The sequence below is a fragment of the Rutidosis leptorrhynchoides genome, unplaced genomic scaffold (genome assembly GCF_046630445.1).
Source record: "Rutidosis leptorrhynchoides isolate AG116_Rl617_1_P2 unplaced genomic scaffold, CSIRO_AGI_Rlap_v1 contig537, whole genome shotgun sequence".
NCBI lineage: Eukaryota > Viridiplantae > Streptophyta > Magnoliopsida > Asterales > Asteraceae > Rutidosis > Rutidosis leptorrhynchoides.
In genome coordinates, this window is record NW_027266764.1 from 24,950 (window position 1) to 52,269 (window position 27,320).

The following is a 27,320-nucleotide window of genomic DNA, read 5'->3' on the forward strand; positions in this document are numbered from 1 at the left end:
CCCGAAGCGGCGGTGCTAAAGCAGTGGTGAGCTATACTGTTCCAGTTCAGTTCACTGTTATACTAAGACGCTAAAAGCAATGTCCGAACAAGCCGAAAATTTGTCCGAAAACAGTGAAGCCATAGCCAACTTACACTCTCTAATCGAGTCTCTGCGTTTCAGAGTTCAGGTATCTTCTTCTTCTTCGGTTTTGATAAAGTAAAAGACAAAGTCTGGAATTTGATGTTTGCACTGATTTAGTCATAAATTTTTGGTGCATTTACAAGGAACTAGAGGCTGAAAATGCAAAGCTTTCCACTCTTATCTCCAATTGTCACTGTCATAAGGTTTGTATTACTCCGTATCAAGTTTTTAGTTTTCTTAATCTCTTACCATTGTCTTTACATTTATATTCATTCCTGGAATGCATTCTGGTTTTTTATGCTAGAAAAACAAGGAAAAGTAATTTTCATTTGGAGTATTTCCTTGTTAATATGGAATGAAGCATGTCGTTCCTTTTTGCAGATGACAGGCGGAGAGGACGTGGGTGTGCAAACAAAACTTACAAAAACCCGAGACAGTAAGACCAAATTGAAGAAAGCAACAAAAGTGACTTCAGGTCTGCTTCTATGTGAAACACGACTTTGTAATTGTTTTCTCGAGTACATCCATGAAGTGGCTATGATGGTCATGAATTTAATTAAGCGTACTTTTATGTTATGTATTTGACTTGATAATTGCATTTCACGGTCTCTGATTTTTGTTTTAAAGTCTTTGATGACATATTTTTCTTCTTGCCAGAGAGGCACAGTGGTGTACTAGCACTTGTACATTCTCCTTTTCGGGTAACTACTTTGTGGTGTGCAGTCTACTCTAACTAATTCACTTTCTTTTTGTAACAGGTTGCAATACCAATGCCATAAAACACCTGCCCAAGAGATATGTTGCTCTAAAAGTTATGTATTTTGGTCAGAGGTACATGCTTCTGCTGTTGGTATTTTTCTATTAGCAAATATTTTTTCCCCCTTGGTTGATATGTATTCATGAAAAGTAGCTTTCCTTCCAGTGCTTCACTCTGTAAAGCACATAAGTAATGGATAGTTGATTTCAATAGGAAAAAGATTCGGCTTAGTTGAGATAATATTGTCCAGACATGGTCGATAAAGAACAATTTAATTCAGCTCATTAGGATCTTTTCCCCTACTAAACTGCGGTTGCACAACTCCAATCTAAGTCGGGCGATATTCTCCCCGAACATGTTGAGCCCTCTGGGGGAAGAAAATCTCTGGAAACAGCCATTCTTGATTCCTTTTGCCATTTCTTTAGTAGCTTGCTAGGAGATGTCAAATATTGCTTACTTTTCAGAATGCTGTATGCATATTCTTTCAAACTCTTTGTTACAAAACTTCTAGATTTTAGTACCACTGAACTCCAAATCTGCAATTTGATATAGTGTTTAAAATCGGGAGTTTTTATATGCAGTTCGAATTGCATCTTTCCTTTGCGTCTGAAAAGCAAAGTCTGTAAATTGATATCTTCATTTCGTCTCTGATGAACATTGTTTCTGACCCATGCATCTACTATAATATACAAATACTTGATGGTCTTAAAAGTTATTTTGTGTCCTATGATGCAGATTTTATGGCTTTGCTTCAGAGGCACATATGGATCCAACAGTTGAGGTTTAGTACTCCTTTTATCTCTTTCTGTATTCAGTTTACAAATATGATTTCAATAAAAATGCATAAACTTCATTATTACCTGAAATATGTCGCTATAAACCAGTACAAATCCTCAATTTGATCTGTAGTTTGTCCTTGCGAAGTTTCAGTAGTTGAAATCTGATTTAGCCTATTAACATTCGAAGGATTTGGGAAACTTATGGCGCTGTGCAAATTTATTATATGTTGGTCTAGTTTGTTTTTCTTTATTACCTGGTTAGATCATTATTAAACACTAGTTTGTTACTTTTTCATCAGAAAGCAGAGATTTATGTCTAGGTTGATAAAATACAAGATTATCAGTGTGTCGTTATACTACAGTGAGGCAAGAATTTAGAAGTAAAATTTTCAGTGTTCGATCAATTAACTTGTTATAAAAAAGTTACTTAATTTGTCTCTAAATCTACATCATAGTATGTTTTTTGATCTATTTCTCCAAACAATAATCAATAATGATTTGATTTTTTCTGAATAGATTGAGTTCTCCTGCAGTCTGAAATTTTCAAAGCTCTTGAGAAGACGAGGCTATTAGTTGATGGCAAGAAAGAATCACAGTACTCAAGGTGCGGCCGGACAGACAAAGGTGTTTCCTCTGTGGGGCAGGCAAGTTAAGTAGATGGATAAGAACCCTTTTAATATATCTCTCATTGCTTAGAGTATGCATTTATCAATCGAAAAGTACATTTTTGGACATTGAAACCAAGACTACGTTAATTCTCAGCATCCTCATTTGAAACGAAAAATATTAACTGAAATACTTATAATCAGTATAAGGAGCTGCCGAAATCACTAGGTAAAAATTTCTTATGGAGATTCTTCTTCCTTGGCATTGGTATCTGAAATTAATGCTCGAGGTTCATTTATCTAATCGTGATACTTGTCTGAAAATAAGTTGATCGATTTCTATAATTACATGTCTGAAAACAATATGTTTATACTTGGTAAGACATGGGTTTAGAGAATTTTGGAGTGAACTTTGGTTCTATAAAGTTCTACAATCCATTTCCAGGACTACTAGTCTGAAAATAATATGTTCATCAGTATGAAAATCTAAAATGGTATAGTATATGGCACTAGCTAGCCAGTTAAAGAAGTCCTCAAAGACTATCAGTAGGCAGTGCTTATTCTCTCTTTAGCTGTAAATAATTGTAGTGTTTGTTACTTTTGAGCTATGTTTATTTGGATTTGAACATGATTGATGCAGGTGATTGCCTTATTTTTAAGATCGAAACTAAAGAATACAGATGCAGGCAACAAAAACTCAGAACAAGATGGTTCAGGAGAAAATACTGGTTAGCCAAATTCATCTACTTTACTGGACTATTTTCTATGTACATAATTTATTGTAGGTTTCCTATGTATAACATAGCCGTAGAAGTGATAATTCTCGAGTATTTGCTATGGTCCATTCTATATATCTATTACGATGTATATTATTGCATAATCATGATTGCTACGACGAAAGGAAAATCCTAAAAAGTGCTACAAAATCCCAAATGTAACAAAAGGCTTGAAAAATTGTTAAAAGAGTGCCTTTATGATGATGTAATTTTTTTTTTTTTATTTAATTGAAGTGATCATAGAATTTCCCTGAAATTTGCAGATCTGCATTCATAAGTAATGACTTGAAGGTATAAAAACAATGCATGTGCAAGTTAGGTTGGAGAATTTTTTTTTATGGGTAACCACAGCTTGACCCAGGCACGATATTTGAGTGCAAATGCTCTAGTCCTGGTTAATTGAGAGCCATATGTTTGATTAAAATGAAACTGAAAGATCTTCACCTCAACTCTGACCATCATGTTCCTTTTTTTTTTTCCCCCCTAACCAGACGGAGAAATTGACTACGTGGGAGTACTGAATCAAGTCCTTCCCAAAGACATACGAGTTATAGGGTGGTGTCCTGTTCCAATTGGTTTTCATGCCAGGTTTTTGACCATTCGTGGATATTTTTTCTCTAGCTTTGTTTGATGATGACCTGATTCTGTTCAACTAAAAAAATAATGTGTAATTATCAGTTTCCAACTGTAAGGTTAGACATCAGCATGGAACGTTCATGGTGTTTTTTTTTCTTTTTTTTCTGTGATTATTATGTTTAGTATTCTTATATGCTTTACTGAATTTGTTGCTCTGATCAACAAATGCAGATTCAGCTGTTTGAGTAGGCAGTATAAATATTTTTTCTGGAAAGAAAATCTCAATATTTCAGTACGGACATTATTTTTCCCCCGGCTTCTATTTTCTAATCCGTTTACAGTGTTATTTCTACTCATTAGGCACATCACTGACTCCATAACTTCTTCATTGTTGCTATAGGTTATGGAGAGTGCAGGTAAGAAACTTCTGGGGGAACATGATTTCAGAAATTTCTGTAAGATGGATGCTGCAAATGTGCACAACTACAGGCGGCATATCTCATCTTTCAAAATCTTGCCTTCTGATATGAGGTTAACTGCTGGAAACTTGACATTTTTTTTTTATTTACTGATTTTGTTGTGGTTGTCATTGCTTTTGTCATCATGAGAGCGGTTGCCATCTTAATTTTAAATATCAACTTCTTATTCATGGTGTGTAATAGTGGGCAAGGCACTGTTGTATAACGGAGCCGTTAAAGGTGAACAGCGTTTACTACGCCCGGGTTTGGGAAACCCGGGTCTCTTAATCCTGATTAATTAAGGCTAAACCCGGGAATGCCAAAACCGGATCCACCTATGCCCGGGAATGACAAACCCGGGTCCGGGTTTGCCATTCCCGGAACTAGGCGGATCCGGTTTTGGCATTCCCGGCTCAATTTATTCCGTGAATCCCATTCCCGGGACACTTTTCCTATATAACCCACCCCGTAGCTCATACATTTTCACAATCTATCTCATCTTTTTCTCAAAATCTCTCAATATCAAAATTTAGTGTTTCCTTTTCTTATTAATTTTTTTTTTTATTAAATATGTCTTCATATTTAAATTTATATTGGAAGAGTTCTATACAATATGTCGATGGCAAGATCGTTGTATGCAGCGTTCCCGACGCAACGTATAAGCTCGAAGATAGGTTTAGTTATGATGATTTTTCCAAGATAATGTGTGTTTTTGCCGGAATTGAAAGAGAGGCGATGGAATTGAGGCTAATCTACGTATACGCCGTTGATAATGGTGATAAGCGCTGTATTGTCATTAATGATGATTCCACATTGTCATTGATGTATGAACATCAATCTTGGAGTCGGGACTTGTTCATAAGTCACATCCCGATTCATAATTCGGGTGGAACATCCTGTCCCAATGCTGGGGGGGAGTCCAGTACTAGGCCTCGCGGACGGCGGGGATACGGGCCCTCCGACGAGGATTACATTGTTCCTCGCGTCGCAGATTATCACGTCTTCAGCATTATGGATGGACCTGATGAGATAACAAACCGCCGAATGCCTGCTTGTCCAGATTTATACAATGGTGACCCTAGCACCATAAAGCTGGGAACACATTTTTCGAACAAGGAAGAACTTCAGGGTGCGATAGCCCTTTGGTCAACTAGGCGTGGAGCAGAGCATCGCACTACGTTATCAGATAGGACGAGATGGGCGGCAGAATGTATAAATCGTCCGAACAGACGTACTAACGCACCGTTCAATGGTACTGTATGTAACTGGAGGATCCGTGCTTCTTATAAGGTAGAATATCGTACTTGGCAAATTACAGTGTGGTGCGAGGGGCATAATTGCGACGGTACAAACAACGAACGGGATGACCGAAATATATCGCAGAATCATGTTGCCTACGTCATAACTTCGAAGATTCGCGAACGCCCAAATTATCCAATCAAATCCATCATCGATGATTGCGAAGCAGTATTCGGCTGTAGAATTGGCCGGAAAAAAGCTTGGGACGGCAAGCGGGTTGCTCTGAATCAGGTATACGGAGATTGGGAAACGAATTTTCGTCAACTGCCCAGTTACATGCGTGCTTTAGAACAGTGCAATGACGGGACGAAAGTCCAGTGGAAGTTTAAGAAAGAAGACGGTGTCGTAAATAGCCGGAGGAAGATTTTCAGGTACGAACTATGTTCACTGTACGTGGTATATGTCTGGAAAATAGATTTTTATGCTTTATGTTCATTTTTTCAGATACGTATTTTGGCATTTCGGTGCCACCAAACGGACATTTGAGCACAGTCACCCTGTGGTTACCGTCGACGCAACGCATCTTAAAGGGGCGTACAAGGGTAAGGCGATCGTCGCGCTGGTGAAGACTGCTAACCAAAGAGTCGTGCCAGTCGCATATGCCGTAATAGACGAAGAGTCGACCCACAGCTGGTACTGGTTCTTGAAATATTTAAAAATATACGTTTTGCAAGAATCGTTTACTTGCATAATCTCCGATCGTCATTCTGGCATCCTCTCTGCTATCGTTAAGTTGGATACAAAATTTCCGAACTGGGGAGTTCACAGGTAACGATGACATCCCAAACATTTCACATGCACTTTTTTATACGTATCAGTCCATCAATTTAAAACATTTCACATGCACAGGTACTGCATGGAGCACGTTCGTGCCAATATGATTGCAAGCGTCCCGAAGAAGAAAGGGTTATATGGGTTATGTTGGGCCGTTTCAACGGCTTTGGATCAGGAACAATATACGAAGGCTTGGACAGATTTAATACAAACGAGTCCTCAAGCAGCTTCATACCTTCAACGTATTCCCTTTGAGAAATGGACAATGTTCCATGACAGATTCTACCGATGGGGCATCACTACCTCAAACGACGCAGAGAGTTACAATAACGTTCTCAGAGGAGATCGATTCTTGCCAATAAGGGCGTTAGTTCAGGCGACGCACGCAAAAGCGATGGCCATTTTTACGGACGAGATTGCAAAAATCAATAGGTTCAGATATCCTCTTGCAGAGAAACCGTTCCGGACATTCCAAGATAACAAGATGAGGGCCAGGCGGTACGATGTATCCTTATATCCAAACTGTCCCGACCGTACGTTCCGTGTGGTATCTCCGTCGTTGCGCATGGGAGTTCCGGGCAAAGAACACACTGTACAATTCGACACGGGTTCTTGCACATGTTTACAGTGGGACACTTACAGGATTCCTTGCTCTCACGCAATGGCCGTTGGTAAGGCACTTGGCGTTCGTCGTTTAGACCTAGTTCACAGTTGCCACACGTGGGACGGTTGGAAAAATCAATTCAGCGGTGTATTTCATCCTCTACCGAACGATTGGCCTGCGCCGGGATTTTGCTTACTACCGGACGACACGCGGATGGTACATCACTCGGGTCGTGGTCGTAGAAGAAATAACAGACGAATTAGGGGTGCGAGAGACTACGCGATCAGTGGAGGCACACGACCCCGCTCATGCAGCAACTGTAATGCACACGACCACGATAGGAGGACATGCCCTTTCAGTCATTCCGCCGCGGATAGATTGCCGGTGAACATGTTGCATGATCCGTACGGACTTCACGGAAATGCCGCTATCGGATATGAGGATTCCGATTACGATGAGGACTACGAAGAGGAAGAATATGATGACTCCGAGGAGGACGACGATGACGGATATACTGATGAGGATGACGGTGACGACGAGGTTGACGACGACGGTGACGATGACGACTTTAGTGAATGAAATATTAATTTGGCGTAGCTATCTTTTTCCATGTATTTAATTCTAATTTGCAACTTGCTGTTATTCAATTCTAATATGAAATAAAATGTTATTCAATTCTATTCCGCAACTTAATGTTAGAAATACTAATATAACATGAAATGTTAATTGTGTCATTACATACATAAAATGTTAGACGATCGAAATATTAATAAGGTATTACTTAACACATAAATAAAAATGTGACATCAGAAGACAACTACGAAGGAATATAAAAGTAACCACTCACGGCGGTGGGTACACCCAACTATCCCTCTTGGTGGACACACCCCGATTTGGGCGACCCTTGGGATCCAAATATCCCCCCTCCGTCGCTAGGGCCGGATCTCCTGCGGACTGTGACCCATCGCCGTAGGCACTGGGGCCGATACCCAGTCCCATCTGAACCTCGGAGGAAAACGACCGACGGGGCGTGTCATGTGTGGGCTGCTGCTGTACAGCAGATCCCCAAAGATCGTCCACCGTAAACTCGACGGGATGGTGCTGACCGGATGTGGACTGAGTGCCCAACTGATTGTACGACGATGTCGCATCGGCCATGTCATCAGATATGAGCCTGGGGTCGAGGAACCTCGCATTAATCTCCTCTGAAAACAAGACCTCGCTCCCTATGGGATTGGCCTCCGGTGCAGTATCCATCTGTGGATAATAGACGTCCGTCGACTGATCGAACGCAGGAGGAGTGGGACGGGAGGGCCCAGATACAGCGGGACGAGATGGTCCGGAGACCGAGGGACGAGATGGTCCAGATCCAGCGGGACGAGATGGTCCGGATCTAGCGGGACGAGATGGTCCAGAGACGGAGTGACGCGCCGGTCCAGATGAAGCAGGACGAGAGGGTTCCTCTCCCTAGTCGGCACAGAAATTAAAATTGAATAAATTAAAAACGTTAATAACATTTGAAGTAACATTTCAATTTATATTAGTATTTATAACATTAAGTCACAAATTAGAATGTACCTCGGGAGACCTGACCCTGGGACGTCTACCGCTCCCCAACACTGCTCGCCCTACACGGCCCAGAAATGAAGTCCGATGTCGCGGATTATAATTCTGACTTGGGTTCGTGTGCACGCCTGCTTCGTCGCCGTCTTCGTCGCCCATTTCTTCTGGCTCATCTGCCCGATATGGCAATCCAGCGGCCTCCAGCGCAGAGCTAATCCTGGTCGATATCCGCCCGTAATTATCGACATGATGGGCATCTGTGCCGATAGGTCGATACAGATCCTGTAGTGATGACGTATACCGAATGATCTGCCTCAACTCTACGCTCTGCAATGAAAAAGCAATAAATTTACAACACGATTCGAGCTGATGCAGTAGAGGAAGAAGAACGTGATTTAAAAAATTTAAAGTATTAAGTACGTACCAGGGCGTGCAACGCATCGGTCTGGCCGTGGTAACCTGCAGGTGGAGGCTGATGACCAGGATCCTGTACGAACTTCACCGACTTAGCCAAATACCATGGCATATAATCGACGTCCGTCGTCGGCTCATCCGTGGTGATACCCCAAACCAAACTACCGCCTCGAGCTTCCCACTGCTCTACGTAATCTGAATGGTGTCGCGCCCAATTCTTCGGGTGTCCTGTCCGCTTCTGTCTGTGCAATCTCTCTATGTCGGCCGACTGAAGGGGCGCGGGAGGAATGAACTGGGTGCAACCAAACTGTCGCATAACCCTATCGGGGTAGTGAGCCTCGACGACGTAATAGAAGTGAAGGGCTGTCCTGGACCTCCAAATGTTCACACCCTGACGACATCCATCCGGTAGAGACGCCATGTGCTGAGAGTATGGCGTCCACTCGAACTGTATGGAAATGACCAAATTATTTGTTAGAAATATATTAAACTTATTTCATTAGTCTATAATTGTAAGGTACATGTGAATTATAAGACTACATACCTGGGACGGAGTCATCAAGGAGAGCTGATCCCTATATGCGAGGAGGACATGACTGGTAACCGTGGTCCTGGACAACGGTCTACTCCACCTGCGTTTGAACATGTTTAATGTCAAAATCGTTGTTATAAATAATCTACTAACTAAGTATACAACATATACAGATGCGAACTTACCGTGCAGCGAAGGGGGGGCCCTGTGGCTCCACATACCCTGGACCAAATCTAGGTCTAACCTTCCGTATCCTGGACCACGCCCACGACTGCACAAGCAGACCGCAAATGTTCGCGGAAGTCTCTCCTGCGCGAGCGGCGTGGCACAAAGCGCGATATGTATAAGCAAGAACCGCGCTGCCCCAACTCAAAGAAGCACAACGCTTCGGATCCTCCAGCAGCTGCAGCAGGAAAAGATCAATCTTGTTCTGGCTCTTATCCGGGAAAAAGCAGCCAGCCAACAAGATCGCGACATGACATCGCGCCCTCTGTAGGGCCTCCTCCTCTGAAATCTGTACGCGTCTCCTGTGGCGGATCAGGTGGTCCTTAATGCTATTAAGTCTAATCGTGGTCCTAGTATCCCTCTCCGGAACAAACCCCAAAAGCCTCTCAAGGTAGCCGGGCATGTCGCCGTCGCTGGGATACGACTCTCTGCCGGTAACAGCGTCACCATCGGTACGTAGACTCAGTAAAACCTCAACATCCTCCAGCGTGATGGTGGCCTCGCCGATGCATAGATGGAAACTGTGAGTTTCCGGCCTCCAACGCTCCGCAAGTGCTGTCAGGAGATGATGGTCATACTCCATGTAACCGATCGTCGAAACTAAACCGAAACCCATCTCCTCTATATATCGGATCACCCGAGGTATGCGGTAGATCTCTTCCCTCATAGTCTCCCAAAAAAATGCATCCGCACGCCGTATAAATAGCGGCCTCTCGCACTGCTCGTCGGATGCATAGATATGCAGAGATCTATGCTGCGGCTGGTACCATAGTAGATCATCTTCCCTAGGTCCCTGGGGCATCCATGAAGATCTCTCAGCCATAATCTGCGAAAATTTAAAATTGACAATTAATTACGATTAATTAACAGATACGAAACAGAAAATTCCAACATATTCTTCAATTAATTTTTAATAATTATTTAAAATGGATATACATACTACGTATATATTACAACTAATTAAATTGATAATTAGGTATATTTTTAAACATCAAACTCTTAACATTTGAAATTAATTACGTACTGCAAAATTAAATGTTTAAATCACACCGATAAACCGAACCCCTAAACCCTAAACCGACAAACCGAACCGATAAACCGAACCCATAAATCGAACCAATAAACCGAACCCAAAAATATCTGTAATCCGAACAGAATTAACCATCAAAATCAGCAACAACCAAACAACACACAAATCTAATCCTACAAATTTTTCTACATCACCCAATTTTGACAAAAATAATAACCAAATTACCAATATAAGTTAAATTGGGTCGAAATTTCAAAAATATAAGTATATCTCCGTGTAGTGATGAAATCGCCGGAATATATGAGAAACTCGCCGGATTGCGTGGTGAAATCGCCGGATTTTTGAGAGAGAAAGAACTTTGTTGCGACGGAGAAGAAGGAAGAAAGAAATCCCGATCTGGGATATAAACACTACGCCCGGGAATGACAAACCCGGGTATAGTAGTCTAGGTCCGGGAATGGCATACCCGGGTCTAGGGGAGCACGCATGTTCGCCACGTGTCACGCTCCCCTTGTACCCGGGAATGGGAAACCCGATTTCAGGTCAATCCGGGAATGTCAAACCCGGTTGTACTTAATTACGTAATTAACGTTTTGTCCCCGGGAATGGCAATCCCGGGAGACGTATATTTGTCCACCTCCGGCCATTTTTGCATTATTCCGTCCACGTTTTGAAAAGGTATACTACCTTTATAATTTCCCGGTGTAATAGTATGTTATAGAAAGATTGTTCTAACTAATTTCAGGTGCCAAAAGAATTAGGCATACTTGATTGATATATGAATAGGTGTCTGCTAGGCACACAAAACAGTATGTTTAGTTCTTGAATGCCAACATATGCATAGATGCATTGCTCTAGAGTAGATTATATTGCACGGAATGGTTTGTTAGCTATATACCGGGAGCAAGATGATCTGCTGAAAATATTTTGAAGATATCTTGTTGAATCAGAGTGATTAGGCGTTGTAGATTAATACATTTGACTTAATTGATATAACATTGGATGAATTATAGATTGTGCATCCTGGTATTTTGGACTCGAACATCTGATTGCTTTACTAGGATAGAACATCGACTAATTTACTAGTTCTATTGAATCGTAGGTATAAAGGCAATGGGATTTATTTCATGGAAATTAAAGGCAGCGCTTTCCTGTGGCACCAAGTCCGATGCATGGTTGCTGTACTATTTATGATAGGTCAAGGCCTTGAATCCCCCGAGGTATGTACACAATACAATTTCATTGTCCTTCTCTCACCTCTGGCTGGCATAACATTTTGAAGTAGAACTGAAAATATTGGAAGAATAAAATATAAAAACACATTTGCTTCTAATATAGCAATATCTAGAGGTTGGAAGTTCATGTCTCAGAAATTTGTGTTGTCAGTATCAAATAAGATGCTAGGGAGTGTCCAAAGGGCTTACAGCTGAGTAATAAAAACACAGTTGCTTCTACTTAATGTATCACTTTCTTTGCTGAGTAATTTAGTACGAGCTTACTGCTTTCAACCATACTGAAGCATGAATCCAAGCAACACAGAGGATGCATTCATGATCTTTGCATTTAGCTTACACATGCTCTTGCCTTTTCCGAATTTGAAATTCCTATGTGAAACTTTTTCATTTATCGTTGATAACATGTATAACAATTAAATTGTAGAGAACTATAGTAGCATAGTAGCTCGTGAACCTCAATGTTAAACATTGATGATAGATAATTGCCAAGTATGTTTTGAGGTTCTGAGATGTTATATCTTCAAGATTTAACTATTAGTTTACTTCCCCTAGTTGAATCATATAAATGAAAGTGCTCAAATTCCCAGGTGATAGATGCATTATTGGATACTGATAGGACTCGGAGGAAACCCCAATACATAATGGCTCCTGAAATTCCGTTGGTTCTACAGTCCTGTCACTTTGTAGATCTCAATTTCATATGTTCATCGGGTATGTGAATTGGCAAGTGTCTCTACTCTGTGCTGTTATTCACTAGAACATCCAATAGTATTTTAGACTTTGAAATGTCTTACATTTGAAATTTCAAGTCTTGTGCAATTTAGATAATGTCTTGATACATGTAATTGGTTTGTGCGTAGACACCTGGTGAATGAATGTCAAAATTACCAACTCCACGCCACAATCTTTCATGAGGCTGTCCTGAACTGTTTGCCTCCATTGAATGGTTTTTGTTTCCAGTCTTGTCATTTCATTAAAACAGTAGAACCTTGTATTTGACTAGTATACTCTCCGCAATTTTTAAGACGAACTTTTGATTTTTCAGATTCAAAGTCAATGCAAAGTAGACCAACCAGAAAAAAGGCTTCTCATGTTCCTCTCATGTCAAGGCCAACTGAGAGTAAGTCCTGCATACTTTAATATTGCATTAAATTTTCCTAATATATCCCATGCTACAATTTATTGTCTTAAAGTATAAAACCTTAAATAATAATTCCGGTAAACTTTTTTGCACTTCGTTCTCTTTGTTACGCGTTCAAATGTTTGTTGGATACTAGCTTCACCGTATACTAGCTTTCAAAGGTTTTGGTTGACAATAATTTTGGTTCTTGAACTGGTTCCAGCTTCATACGAAGAGCGACGTGCCAAATTTACTCAGGAACATAGATTGAAGGAGCTAAATCTGCTTGTCACCTCAAGTTGAAGCTTCCAAACTTAGTTGACAGTAAAGCATTTAGCCGTAACCACAACCTTGTTGTATGATGAACTCATGAACTTAGTTTAGCCATATTGCCTCTCAGACATTGTAGCTAAATATCATTTGTTCCCTTGTCGAAGGCGCATGGATAACGGGTTTCGTTCTAGGTGGGACATATATAGTAGTTTTGCTGTAATGTTGGTACTTGCTGAATCCATATGGAATTGAACTTGAAATATGACTAGGTCCAAATCATTGCCTCGATTGATTGTTGAATGTAACCTTCAATCATAGTATGATCAGTGGAAAGGTTGGAAACGTAATGGACTCCTTTTCCCTTTTTATATTCTCTAGTCAACATTTTGACTTTTGACCAACTTTGGCATTTTATAATAGCCTTGCACGACCGACGCATCGAATGGCTATCATTAAAAGGGATCCGAAATCAACGGCTGAAAATTCATTGTATGTGTCATATGGAGGTGTTATTTTCTATATCCAATGTGGCAATGCCTAATCAGATAGTCATGAAACCACACTACTGCTAAGCTGCTCACTACCTCACACTAACAAAACCCACTTTTATTTTCCACAGAAAAAAGGAATTAAATTTAATTAAAAAAAATTAATCACTAGTTCGGAGAAGCTTCAATTCAGGATTTTTATTTTCACAAATAACAGCCCACCATTCACTGAGCGTTTCTTGTTGAACACACCACTCTCTTTATCTCTCTCTCTATAGTCAAAGGACAGAGAGAGAAAAAAAACCCCAATCTCGAATTTTTCTTTTCTCTGATTCAATCCAAAACCCTATTCTCGCCCCTTTTTGTTTTTCAATCTCAAACCCTTAATTGGATTGTATCCTTGTACTGTAGAAAGATCTTTTTTTTTTTTTTTTTTTGGGTGTAATCGTTTTCTTATCTAGTAGTTGGGTTTTGGTGGGTGGCTTAAACTATGACTGTGGTGACGTCTGATCCCGGAGACGACAGGTGGCCGCCGGGGTTTAGGTTTCACCCTACGGACGAGGAGTTGGTAGCGTATTATCTGAAGAGGAAGATGTGTAGGAGAAGAATCAAACTCGATGTTATTACCGAGCTTGATGTCTACAAATGGGATCCCGATGAATTGCCTGGTAATCTATTTTGCTCTGCGCTGTTTTATTTCAAGGTTGTTGTTGGGTTTTCTTTATCTTTTATGATGCGTTGACTTGTGTTTTACTTTTTAGGGTTTGTTTTGTTTTGTTGATGTGTTTGATGTGACTAGAGAATTTATCTTTGCCTTTATTTGGTTTTCCAGTTATTAGGAATGACTCTGTATGTGGTTCAATTTTCCTGTTAGATAGTCGTTACAGTGTGATCAGTCCATCTTTTTATTGGGTTGTGTTCGATTACATATGTGATAACACTCTTGCATTTCTATATGCTTGACAAACTTGTTACCTTTTCAGCTGTTCTGCTAAGTCTCACTGGTTACTTATGTGTAAGTTGGACTATAAATACATCGTGTTTGATAATTGTCCTCTAATAATCACAAGTACTGTATATGATTGATGTTTTTGGATGTGAAGTTTTAAAGTTATTTGCGCTATGATTTATTTTTGAAAGGTAGCGTGGACTGTTGGCTTGGACTTGAGGCATTGACAATAATCATAGCTTTGATTTTTTTTTTTGATTTTTTTTTTCTTTTGAAACAATGGAGGAACTAATTTCATTTTTTTACCTATGACACTTATTCAGGACAATCTATCCTGAAGACAGGAGATAGGCAGTGGTTTTTCTTTAGTCCAAGGGACAGGAAATACCCTAATGGAGGAGGAAGATCCAATAGGGCTACTAGACATGGGTACTGGAAAGCAACCGGCAAGGATCGAAGTGTAACGTGCAACTCTAGACCAGTTGGTGTAAAGAAGACCCTTGTTTACTATACTGGACGCGCACCTACTGGTGACCGAACTGATTGGGTTATGCATGAGTACATGCTGGATGAACAGGAGATTAAACGTTGTGATAAAATAAAGGTGCGTATCTTGAGGACATTCTCTTTATTTATTCCCTAAGAAAGTTCTTATTGTAGATATTTGATTGCTAAGTTTTGGACTTCTTTTTATTTGCAGGATTACTATGCACTTTATAAGGTTTACAAGAAAAGTGGACCTGGTCCTAAGAACGGTGAGCAGTATGGGGCGCCATTTAAGGAAGAGGAATGGGCAGATGAAGATACTCCAAATATTAATATTGCGGTTAATTCTGAGCTATATGAAAGACAACTTTGTGTTGTTCCTCTTGATAACGTACAACCTCTTGCAAAGGCTCTTCCTGTTGAAATCTTGCAACCTCTTGCTCTAGAGCAACCACCAACTGACGATATTGAGGAGTTTATGAAACGAATTCTGGATGAGCCATTGCTCCCTGAGCAACAAGTTAATGATTTTGCTGATTTACTACAGGTAAATGTCTGCCATAAACATTCTCATTGTAACTGCTGTAATTGCTTTGGTTCCTCCCTCCCTAATTCGATAATTCTAACTTGGTGGATTGTTCATGTTTTATGTTTTTAAGAGTATTTCAGTCTGAGACATATATCATTGGTTGACCCGCACTTAATAGCACGTCTTTTCATTTTATTTCTGCTCATCTGTTTGACTTTGAAATGTTCCTGTCATTGATTGTTTCAATTTTATTTTCTAGGCTGCTGGTGAAGAAGACTCTCAAATTACTTTGGTAGAACCATCTTCTGGGCATCCCTTTGTTCCTTCCATACCAACAGCTCCGGATGGTTGCCGAAATGCTGAGCAAGAAAACTTCAGTTTTACCCAGATCACTACTTCCAATCCTCAAGTGTATGAGGCTTCCGAGGTGACCTCTGCTGCCACCAGCAATTGGGAACAGGTTCCTTGTGTAGCAGTTGAAGAGGGCTTTCTTGAAATTGATGATCTTGATAAAGAACCTGGTCCCTCTGATGTGAGGAAACCTGTGGAGAGTTTCCAGCTTGGTGATTTTGATGATCTGTTTCATGATGCAGACATGTTATTTTATGATACTGGTCCTATATATCATGGGAATGTACCAAGCTCACTCGACAATGGTGAAGGAGATGGGATACTCTCACATTCGTATATGAATGGTTTTGAAAATGGCTTCCTAAACCAGGGAAACTATCACGTTCAATCGCAGTCCATAACAAATCAGGAGCAATACCAGTTTCCTTCTCATACAGTTGAAAATCAAGTGAATTATTGCCAGTTGCATTCAAACCAGCTGGATTACCACCAGTTGCAAACCAATAATCAGCAGACATGGACACTAGAGCAAAATGTTGTATTTGATCCCTCTTCATCATCCCAGGGAGCTGTTTCTGTACCTACTCCAGGTATACTAGCTCGTGCAAATTTCAGAATCTAGGCATTAGCTCTATAATAATTGAGCCAATCCTTTTCACATGATTATTACTCTGTTTTGCATAAAAGTTTGTGGGTTGTTTCCTTCTCATCCACGAGCTCTTGATTGGCTGGATGGTAATCCTTCCAGATGGCCAAAATTCTCCCATGGAGTTTGAGCCAAGCTGCAAGAGCTCTCTCTTCTCTTTTCAGTACACAAGTATTTTCCTTAAATGTGTTGTTACACTAAAAAATCTCAGTTTGAGAGAAAACCGTTTCAAGTTATTTGCTGTTTCTCATGTTTGGAAAATTTTCCTTTTTATTTTTTGTCTCCAGGTGTCGCATATGAGTCTGTTGTGCCTCAGACAGAAGGGAATCAGAATAATACAAAAGGTGTTGCTGAATCAGGTTGGGTTTCCTCTGCTTTGTGGTCTTTCGTAGAATCTATACCGACTACGCCTGCTTCTGCTTCAGAGTCTCCTTTGGTGAACCGGGCTTTTGAGAGGATGTCCAGTTTTAGCCGATTGAGAATCAACAGCTATAACAATAATAATAATGATGGTGTTGTTGCTCAAGGTAACCGTAATGATGGTGTCCCAATCCCAACTGTTGTTAGGAGGGCTAACAAGAAGGGATTCCTTTTCTTATCTATTCTTGGAGCATTGATAGCTATTACATGGGGTACTATTAGGATTATGGGGAGAGTCGTCTTCTCTTCTTGAAAATATAGGTTAGATATGGAACAAGTTATGCTAATGATAGGTCTTATGAAACCAACCGGCAGTTTTTTTATTCTAGTATATGTACAGAGAATCTAATTAAGGTTTTTTTATTCTGTTCTCTCTGAAAAGTAGAGAAGAAAGATCTATGCACCTTTCATGTTACTTTGAGGTATTCAATGCATGATGAAGTTAAATTAAGTCTCCCTTTGGGATCATTTTTTGTCTAATTAGTAACTTTGATTAACACAGTACTTAGTGTTGGCAAATATAGTATTGATTACTTTTAAGTAATTCCATTTATTTATACAAAATTGATTTCAATTATAATGTCAAATACTAGTATTAATTGTAGAAAATAAATTTGCATTTTCTTAAACCAGAGTCCAGAATCACCCTTGTAAATCTATATATATATATATATATATATCTCCTAAATTGAGTTGTAAAATGAAAGTGTACTGAACTTTAAGATTTGTAAAGCACGACATATATGCAATTTACAAATCACATGATTTAGGAAGTTTGGAACTTGAAATATAATGCTGATAAGGGTGGGAATGGGCAGGCCGGCCCGAAATAGCCTATATGAAGCCTAGCTTTGGCCTGAATTAAATGGATCAAAGCCTGAAATAAATAGGCTTAAACATCAAGCCTAATTAAATAGGTCAGGCTTAATAGGCTTAGGGCCGGCCCAAACGATAACAAAAACAGCGATCCACTAAAGCTTATCTCCTTCGATTCTCATCTCGTCCCACTCACTTCGTCCATTCGTCGATCCTCAACCACCACACCCGCCCAATCGTGCTCCGGCGACGAGCTGTTCAACCAGATAGTGAGACAAGAGATGTACTCGAAGGTCGCGGCGGCGGCCATGATCCGGCATATTGCGAGAGGACTGGCTGCGATTCACAAGGCGTGTTGAAAATCAAGGATTGAAGACACAAAATTGAGAGAAGCTTAATGTTGATTCAAGACAACTTGATTACAATACAGAGAATTCTTAAAACTAAAAATTGAACTCCTTAAATTAACACTATAAGATATATGATTATATAGTGAAGATTGAGTGGGATGGTGGTGAAAGAGATGTCCGGCAAGCATGGTGGTGGCATGAGAAAGCATGGTGGTTGCGTGAGAATCGGAGACAACATGGTGGTGGCGTAAATTAGTGAGTGATCAGAGGTAGACGGAAGTGAATATCCTGATGGAGAGCAGGGGTGATGATTTGATGTAAGAGATGGGCTTGGAGTCGTGAAGTGGGCCGAGGCCCAAATTTTAGGAGAAGATAATGTGAAAGAAAGTATATGCATAACTTACTGGCTTTGAATTCTCTTTCTCTTCATGTTCATCAGCCTTGTTCTCCAATGGCAGCAAGGGCGTCCCAGAACCAGCTCGTGGTGAACTTGGAGGAGAGAGTAGAGTTGTGGAGGACCCGGCACGAATAGCAGAATAGACAACAGATAGAGTAGTTGTGAGCAGACCCAAGGTTAAGGAGCCAGTGGAAATAGCTTTAGAATGCCTGTGAAGGCCATTGCATTCGCAATCTCTTGGTTCACTTGAGAGTCCACTATAACATAGGTACATGCAGTAGATAGATATAACTGAAGCTAGCAAGATGCTGCCTCCAACCGCTGGGTGCAATGCAACAGAATTGCTCGTCATAGCCAACCCACGTGTCATTCCATCGATGAACAAAATCCAACATAAAAGATGTAGGCAGCAGGAAGGAAACCATTAAGAAACACATAATCCCTCAAACAAGTCATACGCTTCATTGCAAACAATAGTGGAAAATACAGGAAACCAAAACACAGCTTAATAAGAGATTGCCTTGAACGAAATTCGAAAATTGATGTAATTGATTGTTGTTCGGATAATCCTGCATTGGTTCCTCAGTTCATTGATTCGAGGTTCTTTCTTTAAATTGTCTCTGGCTGATTTTGTGCATCACTAGAGCTTCAGAACTTGAACATAACTCGCAAGCTCTTCCGATTGCTAAATCAAAGGGATGACAGACACGGCAGCTTTTAGTGGCGAATACAAGCGCAATATCGCTCAACAAGAAACTGAGATAGAACAATTGACGATAGAGAATTTTAATTGAAAAGAAACAAAGAACAAAATTGAGGAATTGAACAAAAGACTTCAATCGTGGCTAGATTTTGAAATCTGGAGCCATGGTTTTAGAACAGAGATCGGAAAGAAACTCCAGTAGAAATCAAAATTAATTTCTCTTAAATTGACTCTGATACCATGTTGAAAATCAATGATTGAAGACACAAAATTTAGAGAAGCTTAATTTTGATTCAAGACAACTTGATTACAATATAGAGAATTCTTAAAACTGAAAATTGAACTCCTTAAATTAACACTACAAGATATATGATTATATAGTGAAGATTGAATGGGATGGTGGTGAAAGAGATGTCCGGCAAGCATGGTGGTGGCGTGAGAATCGGAGACAGCATGGTGGTGGCGTAAATTAGTGAGTGATCAGAGGTAGACAGAAGTGAATATCATGATGGAGAGCATGGTGATGATTTGATGTAGGAGATGGGCTTGGAGTCGTGAAGTGGGCCGATGCCCAAATTTTAACAAGGCGAATACCGTGCACAAAGACTTGAATCCAGAAAATTTCTTATTTGTGAGTGAGGCGGAGGATTCTAATTCGACGATTATGGATTTCGGTGTTCGGATTGTTCGGCTTGGTAAATTACGTGTTGTCGGAGGCTCTTTCTCGTGGAGTCGTTAGCTGCAAAGTGATATGTGGTCTTTAGGAGTGATCTACTATCGATGCAGTTGCGTTTGGGGTGGCGATGATGGTGGCGTCGTGATGTTATGCATTGGGGATGGCGGTTGTGGGTGGGTGTGGTGGTGGTGGTGGTGGTGTGATGGGGGAGGTGGGAACGACGTTGTGTTGTCCAGAGGGAGATGAGCTTTTATTAGTATTATTAATGAATAGAATATGATTTTAAAAAAATGTATACCGTAAGTCCCTTACTTAGAAGTCGCAAAGGAGTAGAAAGGCCTTAACAGGCTGTACTGGGCTTTAGTAAGACTCAAACCAAATAGGCCCAGGCTTTATTATTAAGCACTGATCAGGCTAACAGGCTAGGCCAAGGCCTGAATAAATAATATCCCTCAGTCTCAAAATAAATACAAATTTTTCGATACAAATTACATATAAAAATTTATATCTATTTTGAGACGGAGGTAGTAATAGATATGGTCCGGCCTAACGTGGCCTGGTTCATTTCCACCTCTAAACGCTGATATGATGTCGGAAGTTTTAGTGTATACAGTAACTTACAAAAGTTTGCCCCAAACAAGTATAAACAATGAATCTTCAAAAAAAAAAAAAAAAAAAAAAGTACAAACAATGAGATTAATATTCTTTATAAGTAGTAATACTCAGTAATCAAGTTTGAAGAGTGGTATCGTCACGGTTAAAAAATTACACTAGATTCGATAATTTCTTTTCGACGGCTCTGATTGATTCAATTTCAAGTCTCGAAGGTACAAATCAAATTGTTTTTATTTATTTTATTAATAAATTTTCAAAACAAATTATCCATCCAAGACTCGCTCTCCAAATTCGAATCCGTGAATTCTCGATGAAAAAGAAACATAATCATTAGGTCACGTCATGAACAACAAGATCGTTTTATTTCGATCAGAAGAAGAGTGTACTGTTAAGCATTATAGTCTAGCCCTATGAGAGTAGGAATATGAAAATTGTATGGATTATGGCGACGACGAACAACAGCCGGCCCAAAAGGTAAAAGAAAAAGAGTTGGGCCCAGAGCTATCCAAAGGCCCATCGTAACAAATATGGAATAGTTAGAATTATTGTATTGTAGCCTAAGCCAAGTATGTTTTGACTACTAAACACACGAACAACAACAACAGCTTCTTGTTTCTCTTCTCTTCTCCGTTTAACTGAAAAATTTGTGAGTGCGAGTTGATCCAAGTCTGATAACAGCAGCCATCTTCACAATTGTAACAATATATCCTGCAACCACTAGTAAAGAATTCCTTCTTCTCTCACCGTGACGCTCTGTTTTTGTTTGTTCTTTTAAATCAAGTTTTCTGCTAGAAAGACGGTGAGTGTGTGTGCAAGGGGAAGAAGATGAAGCACTGCTTCAGCTTCTTCTTCTTCTATTATTCTAGTTGAAAACTCCACTCATGGCTAATTCTCAGCATCGCTGCGTTTTCGGTACACTCCATTCCCTCTATTTGTAGCAGAATTTCAATTGTTTTGGAAATTTTGATTCTGTTAGTATTAATTGTGAATTTTATTGTTTGTATGAAGTTGGCAACATACCTTATGATGCAACTGAGGAGCAGCTTATGGAAATTTGCAGGGAAGTCGGCCCTGTTGTTTCTTTCAGGTCAGTGAATAAAAAAAGTATTACACCGGAATTTCAATGTCTAACGAACTTTTTGTATGGGATTTTTCAATCGTGTATTAGTTTCTTCAATCCACCAATCAGATAAACTAACTGGGAACGAAAATAATAATAAAATTTGAATTGATTTAACTCTATGATGTCTGTAAATTGATAAAGGCGATTCGTCTGCTAGTGGTCTATCACAAATTTTGATCATCTACATCATTTGATTTGCTTTGCTTTGCTGCAGTGAAAGCTGTTTTGTTAAGAGTACCAGTATCAACTTTATACATTCTTTTTACCATGATTCGTTAGATATTCTCAACTCTGTTATTTGCCGTATATGTCTTTCAGATTAGTTATTGATAGAGAAACTGGGAAACCTAAGGGATATGGATTTTGTGAATACAAGGATGAAGAGACGGCTTTAAGTGCTCGCCGAAATCTTCAAGGCTATGAGATCAATGGTCGGCAATTAAGGGTTGATTTCGCTGAAAATGACAAAGGTTCTGACAAAAGTCGTGACCAGGTGATTATGGATTATCTAGTTACAAGACTGTACTTTTGTTTTTTTTTTTTCAATGTGTGGCATTATTATTGTACATGAAACCACATCGACTCTTTATGTCTACCGGAAAATTTGTTAATGCAACTCACTCGACTAATATTTGTGAGACATTCTGCCTGACTCTAACTTCCACTTTGACTGGTTTTATATGAATTTCTACCACCCCTCCCCTTCATTTTAGCTGTTTCATTGTTCATACTGGAAAGATACAATGTAATCGTTAACCTGTTATGCCTTCTTCATTAGCTCATGAATTTTGAGTGCATGTTCACATATTGGTAGTACTGATTGTTATGACTTCTTGCACAAAGTAGACAATCAATTGGTTTTTAAAAAGTTTGGGCTGCTTATCTCTTTGTTATATTGAATTTGTTTGAATTATGAGAGGGCTGTTTAATTGCTGAAAATGAAATCACCAGGCATCTTCTGATATGTTAAGTTGGAGGTTCGTGCGAAATGTTTCTGGAAAATTTTAATCCAGAAAAAAAATTATTTTTCTATTTCACCTTTCTTGCATCCTGAAAATCAGGGTTCTGCGCTTAAATATTTGAAGTGCACTTTTTGTATTTCTCGGTTTTCCTAAGTCGTTCATTTATTCAATTGTATCTTTCCATCTCCAAATGTTTTATCTTTCCATCTCCAAACAATCTTCATTTTTTCCTTTCATAAACAATTAGCAGTCTCACTTCGTCAGTGATGCTGATGGCATTGTGATGAAAATCTGTGGAAGTGTCAGTAGTTCTTGATGTAGCAGGTGTTTGTGCTTGGCCCAGCTTTTTTTGGCTTTTCTACTCTTACAAACCCTACTTTACTTGTAAAATTAAGTTTTCGTGAGTAGAGAAGCACTAAAAGAAAAGCAGGGCCAAGGGCAATCCGCTGCTATATAAGCCATGCTGCCGGTGACGGAGATTACAAATCTTCTTGTGCTGGCACTTAAAAGTGCTTTGCTATTTGGCACTGTACTAGAATCTTCTTGTGATCAAGTTATCAATGTTGCATCAATAGCTGTTGTGTTTATACCAATTGTTTGCCTCAATTTCTTGTCTAGAATTGATAGCATATCAAAATGTTTAGACAATATTTAAAGTTTTGTATAGAGCAGATACCATATCAAACTTAATCATGTTATTGTTCTTTCTCTTCACTGTGCTGCTTCGTACTTTTTCTTCATTACTAAGCATTAACTCATGATGATTGGATTTCCCTTCATTATAGGGTCGTGGTGGACCTGGACTGGCTGCAAACCCTGGTTGGTGTTTTGCTTTTTTATTTGTTAATGTTCGTGCTTTGGGGTTAAGTTTTTGCTATAATTCAAGATTCTAAATACCTTTCATGGTGGATCTATTTTGCACCTACAATACTACATTAGGAGCCCCTCATTCCCTTGGAGAAGCTGCTAATCATCAACCAATTGGTCTCCACATTGCCATCACAGCTGCATCAATCATGGCAGGAGCTCTAGGTGGTCCACAGGCTGCTCCTAACCATGCTGGTCTACAAAATCAATCAGGACCGGTCAATGATCCATTAACTCTTCATTTGGCAAAAATGTCTAGAAGTCAGTTGACTGCAATGGTGTCTGAGCTAAAGGTATCATTTGACTTGAGCTTCTTTTTTTACCTTCCTCTTGTAAGTTGGTGGTAGGTTATCTTAACTTTTTTCCTTGATAGGGAATGGCTACGCAAAACAAGGATCAAGCACGGGAACTATTGCTTGCCAGAACCGCAGCTTTCAAAAGCTATCTTTCAGGTCATTTATATTTTGGTGTTTCAGAAGAGAGAAAATGGCATGTGACTGTTTTTTCTTGCAAATCTGTGGTGCATGGGGACATGATCCTATATAATCATTTTTTCGCAATTTCACTTCTTCCCATTTAGTGATTTCCTTTATGTACACATGGCTACCCAAAATTATTGCCTATAATCATGTGATGGTGTAATATTACTCAAATTATTGAATCCATCAACGCAAAAGAGAGAAAAGTAAAATAGGAATTTTGTTGCAATCTATGACCTCTGAAATTCTATGTGCCACTGAAACTAGTGTTGTTGTGGAATATCTGGTCTCGCTTATTGAAAAAGTATTATTCATACTGCTTCCGATGTATGTGCTGAGATGAAACAAAAAGGATCTCTTGAATAATGCAGATGAAATCCTAGTTTTGCTAATGCAACTTGGTAGATTTATCATATTTGATTAGACATATATGTGAAACATGGAAAAGTAAAGAAGTTTCACATTTAGAAGGAAAGAGTCAAAATCCGGATCTGCTTCTATGAAGTTCAACTATGTCTTGTTTTGGGGTTTTTTTTTTTTTTTTTTTTAAAAAAAAAAAAAAAAAAAAATTATTGGCATTGCATGAACTCGATGCTCCTGAAATGAAACCAGGAAATGTGTCATTTTGATGTGGAACCGTGCTGACAAATCCTCTTTATTATAATGTGAGCTGGCTTTATTGTGTGTCTTTGCTTTTAGTAATCGCTTCTGAATCTCTGCTTTTATGTGGTAATCTGATTAAAAGTCTTTGTATTATTTGCAGGCAGAAATAATGCTAGGAATGGTCACCCCACCAATGTCTGTTTCAACACTCAAGTCAATGTCAGTTTTAGTGCATCTCTCACATGAAGACTAACTTCTTTGAATGTGCAGCTGCAGATGCCAAATATTCGACAGCCTTCAAGACAACCTACTCCACCCTTCTTGCCACCTGCCCAGCAGGCTATGCTACCGGTAGTTCAAGATCCTCGGCTTCCTCCTCATGCACAGAAAACTCAATCAGGGTTGGTTTCCATGGGCAAAGAGCCTCAAAATTCATTGAACCATAACCAGTTTTCCACATCTTCACATCCTACCATGCTTCCTCAAATATCTACACCTTTACAGCGTTCTAGCAACCTTGTTCCACATGGAGCATCATTGCATGGACAAGATGGAAATCCAGCTATTTCTTCCATGCACCCCTCTCTCAGAACACAAACTCAATTGCCTAGTTCCTCTTCTGCGTACCAGAAAATGCAACTTCCTTTGCCCCATTCAGGAAAGGTTGGAGCTGCTAACTTTGGAGACAATGCTCAAACTGTGCTCCCGCCTCGTCCTACCGCAGATACTCACTTTCAGGTACTTTTATGTTTTCACTGTTCAGCATGAAAAAATGTTGTATTGCTGGTTTTTAGGTCTAGCAGAAATTGCATGATTTTTTTCTAGTTGAAAATTCTTGCACATTTTGCAATCAATCAAGAAAAGGGATTTATGCCTCAAAAAAGAAAGAAAAGGGATTTAGGAACAATGGTATCACAGATCTGTCTCTACCTGTAAAATGATTATAGACTTCCTTATACCCTTGGTATAATTAATATAGCGCTTTGGTATACTGCACAAATAATAGGAGTTTTGGTTATGGTAATTAAAGCTAAAAGATCTTTGGCTTTTGATTTTGTCTTGATGATATACATATTTTAGTTCATAGCTGTTGGCCTTTTAAAATTTCTACCCGATGTGCTTCTTCCTTTGCAACAACAGCCTGGCCCTTCGACATCTTTGGGCATACCAGACGCGTTTAGCAGGGGCGCAGGGAGTTCTTCTCGTGATGATTCAACTTGGATACACAAAAGCAATAATAATAATGCATATTCAAATATGCCATTTAGCTTGGCAGATAAAAAAATAGGTGGCATGATTCATGATTCTTTAGAAGCAAATAATCGTTCTTTCGGAATTGGTTCAATGGCTGCAAAACCAATTCCTAAAGCTGAAGAGATTCAATATTCTGAGAGACAAACTGCGCAGGTGATTTCACATCTCTGATGTTACAATCATATTGAATACTATCTATTTTCTCATAGCGATTGCAATATATAGAAAAGTATATCCCGTAATCGTCCTATGTAAAGTGGATGATGTCGCACGATATTTGTTTGTTTTGACATGGAGAGTAGAAAAATTGAGCTTATGCTTACAAAAAGAAGTTATTATGATCATTACTATCATATTGTTATGAGCCGCACTTGTCTATTTTTCTTCTTGAATTTGATATTGAAATTTGTTTTTGTTTTCATTGTATAGCCACAACTTCCAAGTGACGTGGAGGCGGCCTTATTGCAACAAGTAATGAGCCTGACACCTGAACAACTGAGTTCGTTGCCGCCAGATCAGCGCGAACAAGTAATTCAGCTACAGAGAGCACTTCTGCAAAAACCGGCATAGCTGAAAATTAGATGGCTGTGAACTTTTTCTTGTTTAAGAGAAATGTTCCCTATTTTTTTGTAGGGAAATTAGATGGATGCTGTAAAATTGGTTGTTCAGAGAGCAAAATTATACCACTCATCATTTAACCCCCTTCGTGTAACTTTATAGAAAGAAAAAAAGAGGAAATTTTGTGCCATTTCTGTGCCTCCGAATCACTTTTTCATTTCTTTCTCTCTTTGTTTTAACTGGAGAATAAACTGATTTGTGTTAAAAGATTTTGCTTTTTCGAATAATGAATGAACTAATGCTTTGTTTACTCGTAAAAATCCTATTCCAAACTAGCTATTACTCGGACGTTCCCTCCTTTGATTTCTTGATACTGTATATATGGTATGTATGTTATTCTTTGATGAGTTAATCGCCTAGTCAAGTCCTGATTGACAGTAATTGGTAAGGATTTCATTCCATGTCAGTAATTGGTACAACTGTTGTTTAACTCTTAGACTGCCGTACGATTTCATACAACACAATTCTTATTATAAGCCGCTATCTTTTTTATAGGATAGTACCAATTTAAATATATATTTATAAAATTTTATACGTTATAACTTTTATTCATATTATAGATATAAAAAGTATATACATGATAAAAAGACCCCATTTCGCTCGCCGGCAATTCTCGAAAACAAGTTTTGGGAATTGATGCCAGCTATAATATCTATGGGCCTCCGCTTCTAATGCTTAATGGTGTTTTGCACTGGTTTGGATACACTAACTCTGTGAGTGGTCTGATTGTCGGGTTTGATGTGAATGCCGAGCTATTTCAAGAAATTAATTTCCCAGAAGGTGTGAAATGTTCCTGGACAAGCTTGAGTTTAGCCTATATAAGGAATAATTTCATTGCGCTTTGT

General features: G+C 39.3%; 3 protein-coding genes and 1 pseudogene across 3 annotated transcripts; 3 read left to right on the top strand and 1 right to left on the bottom strand.

Annotated features, from left to right (window-relative positions):
- The first annotated feature begins 79 nt into the window (after positions 1-79).
- On the top strand, positions 80-13,173 carry LOC139884333 (uncharacterized). The gene is made up of 15 exons (XM_071868377.1): positions 80-169; positions 267-326; positions 505-598; positions 882-954; positions 1,616-1,661; positions 2,193-2,303; positions 2,905-2,992; positions 3,532-3,628; positions 3,848-3,908; positions 4,017-4,147; positions 11,618-11,735; positions 12,338-12,465; positions 12,611-12,702; positions 12,796-12,870; positions 13,094-13,173. Exons 1-15 carry the CDS (start codon positions 80-82, stop codon positions 13,171-13,173), a joined length of 1,344 nt encoding a protein of 447 aa, XP_071724478.1.
- A 412-nt stretch (positions 13,174-13,585) lies between these two features.
- LOC139884334 (NAC domain-containing protein 17-like) lies at positions 13,586-17,265 on the top strand. Its single transcript, XM_071868378.1, has 7 exons — positions 13,586-13,632; positions 14,157-14,299; positions 14,904-15,184; positions 15,281-15,613; positions 15,855-16,536; positions 16,634-16,681; positions 16,880-17,265. The coding sequence occupies exons 1-7, from the start codon at positions 13,586-13,588 to the stop codon at positions 17,263-17,265; spliced, it is 1,920 nt and encodes a 639-aa protein (XP_071724479.1).
- A 513-nt stretch (positions 17,266-17,778) lies between these two features.
- Positions 17,779-18,945, bottom strand: LOC139884335 (uncharacterized). The gene is made up of 2 exons (XM_071868379.1): positions 18,583-18,945; positions 17,779-17,889 (listed from the first exon to the last, which is right to left on the bottom strand). The coding sequence occupies exons 1-2, from the start codon at positions 18,943-18,945 to the stop codon at positions 17,779-17,781; spliced, it is 474 nt and encodes a 157-aa protein (XP_071724480.1).
- Positions 18,946-21,450: 2,505 nt separating this feature from the next.
- On the top strand, positions 21,451-26,427 carry LOC139884336 (cleavage stimulating factor 64-like; annotated as a pseudogene).
- Positions 26,428-27,320: the final 893 nt, after the last annotated feature.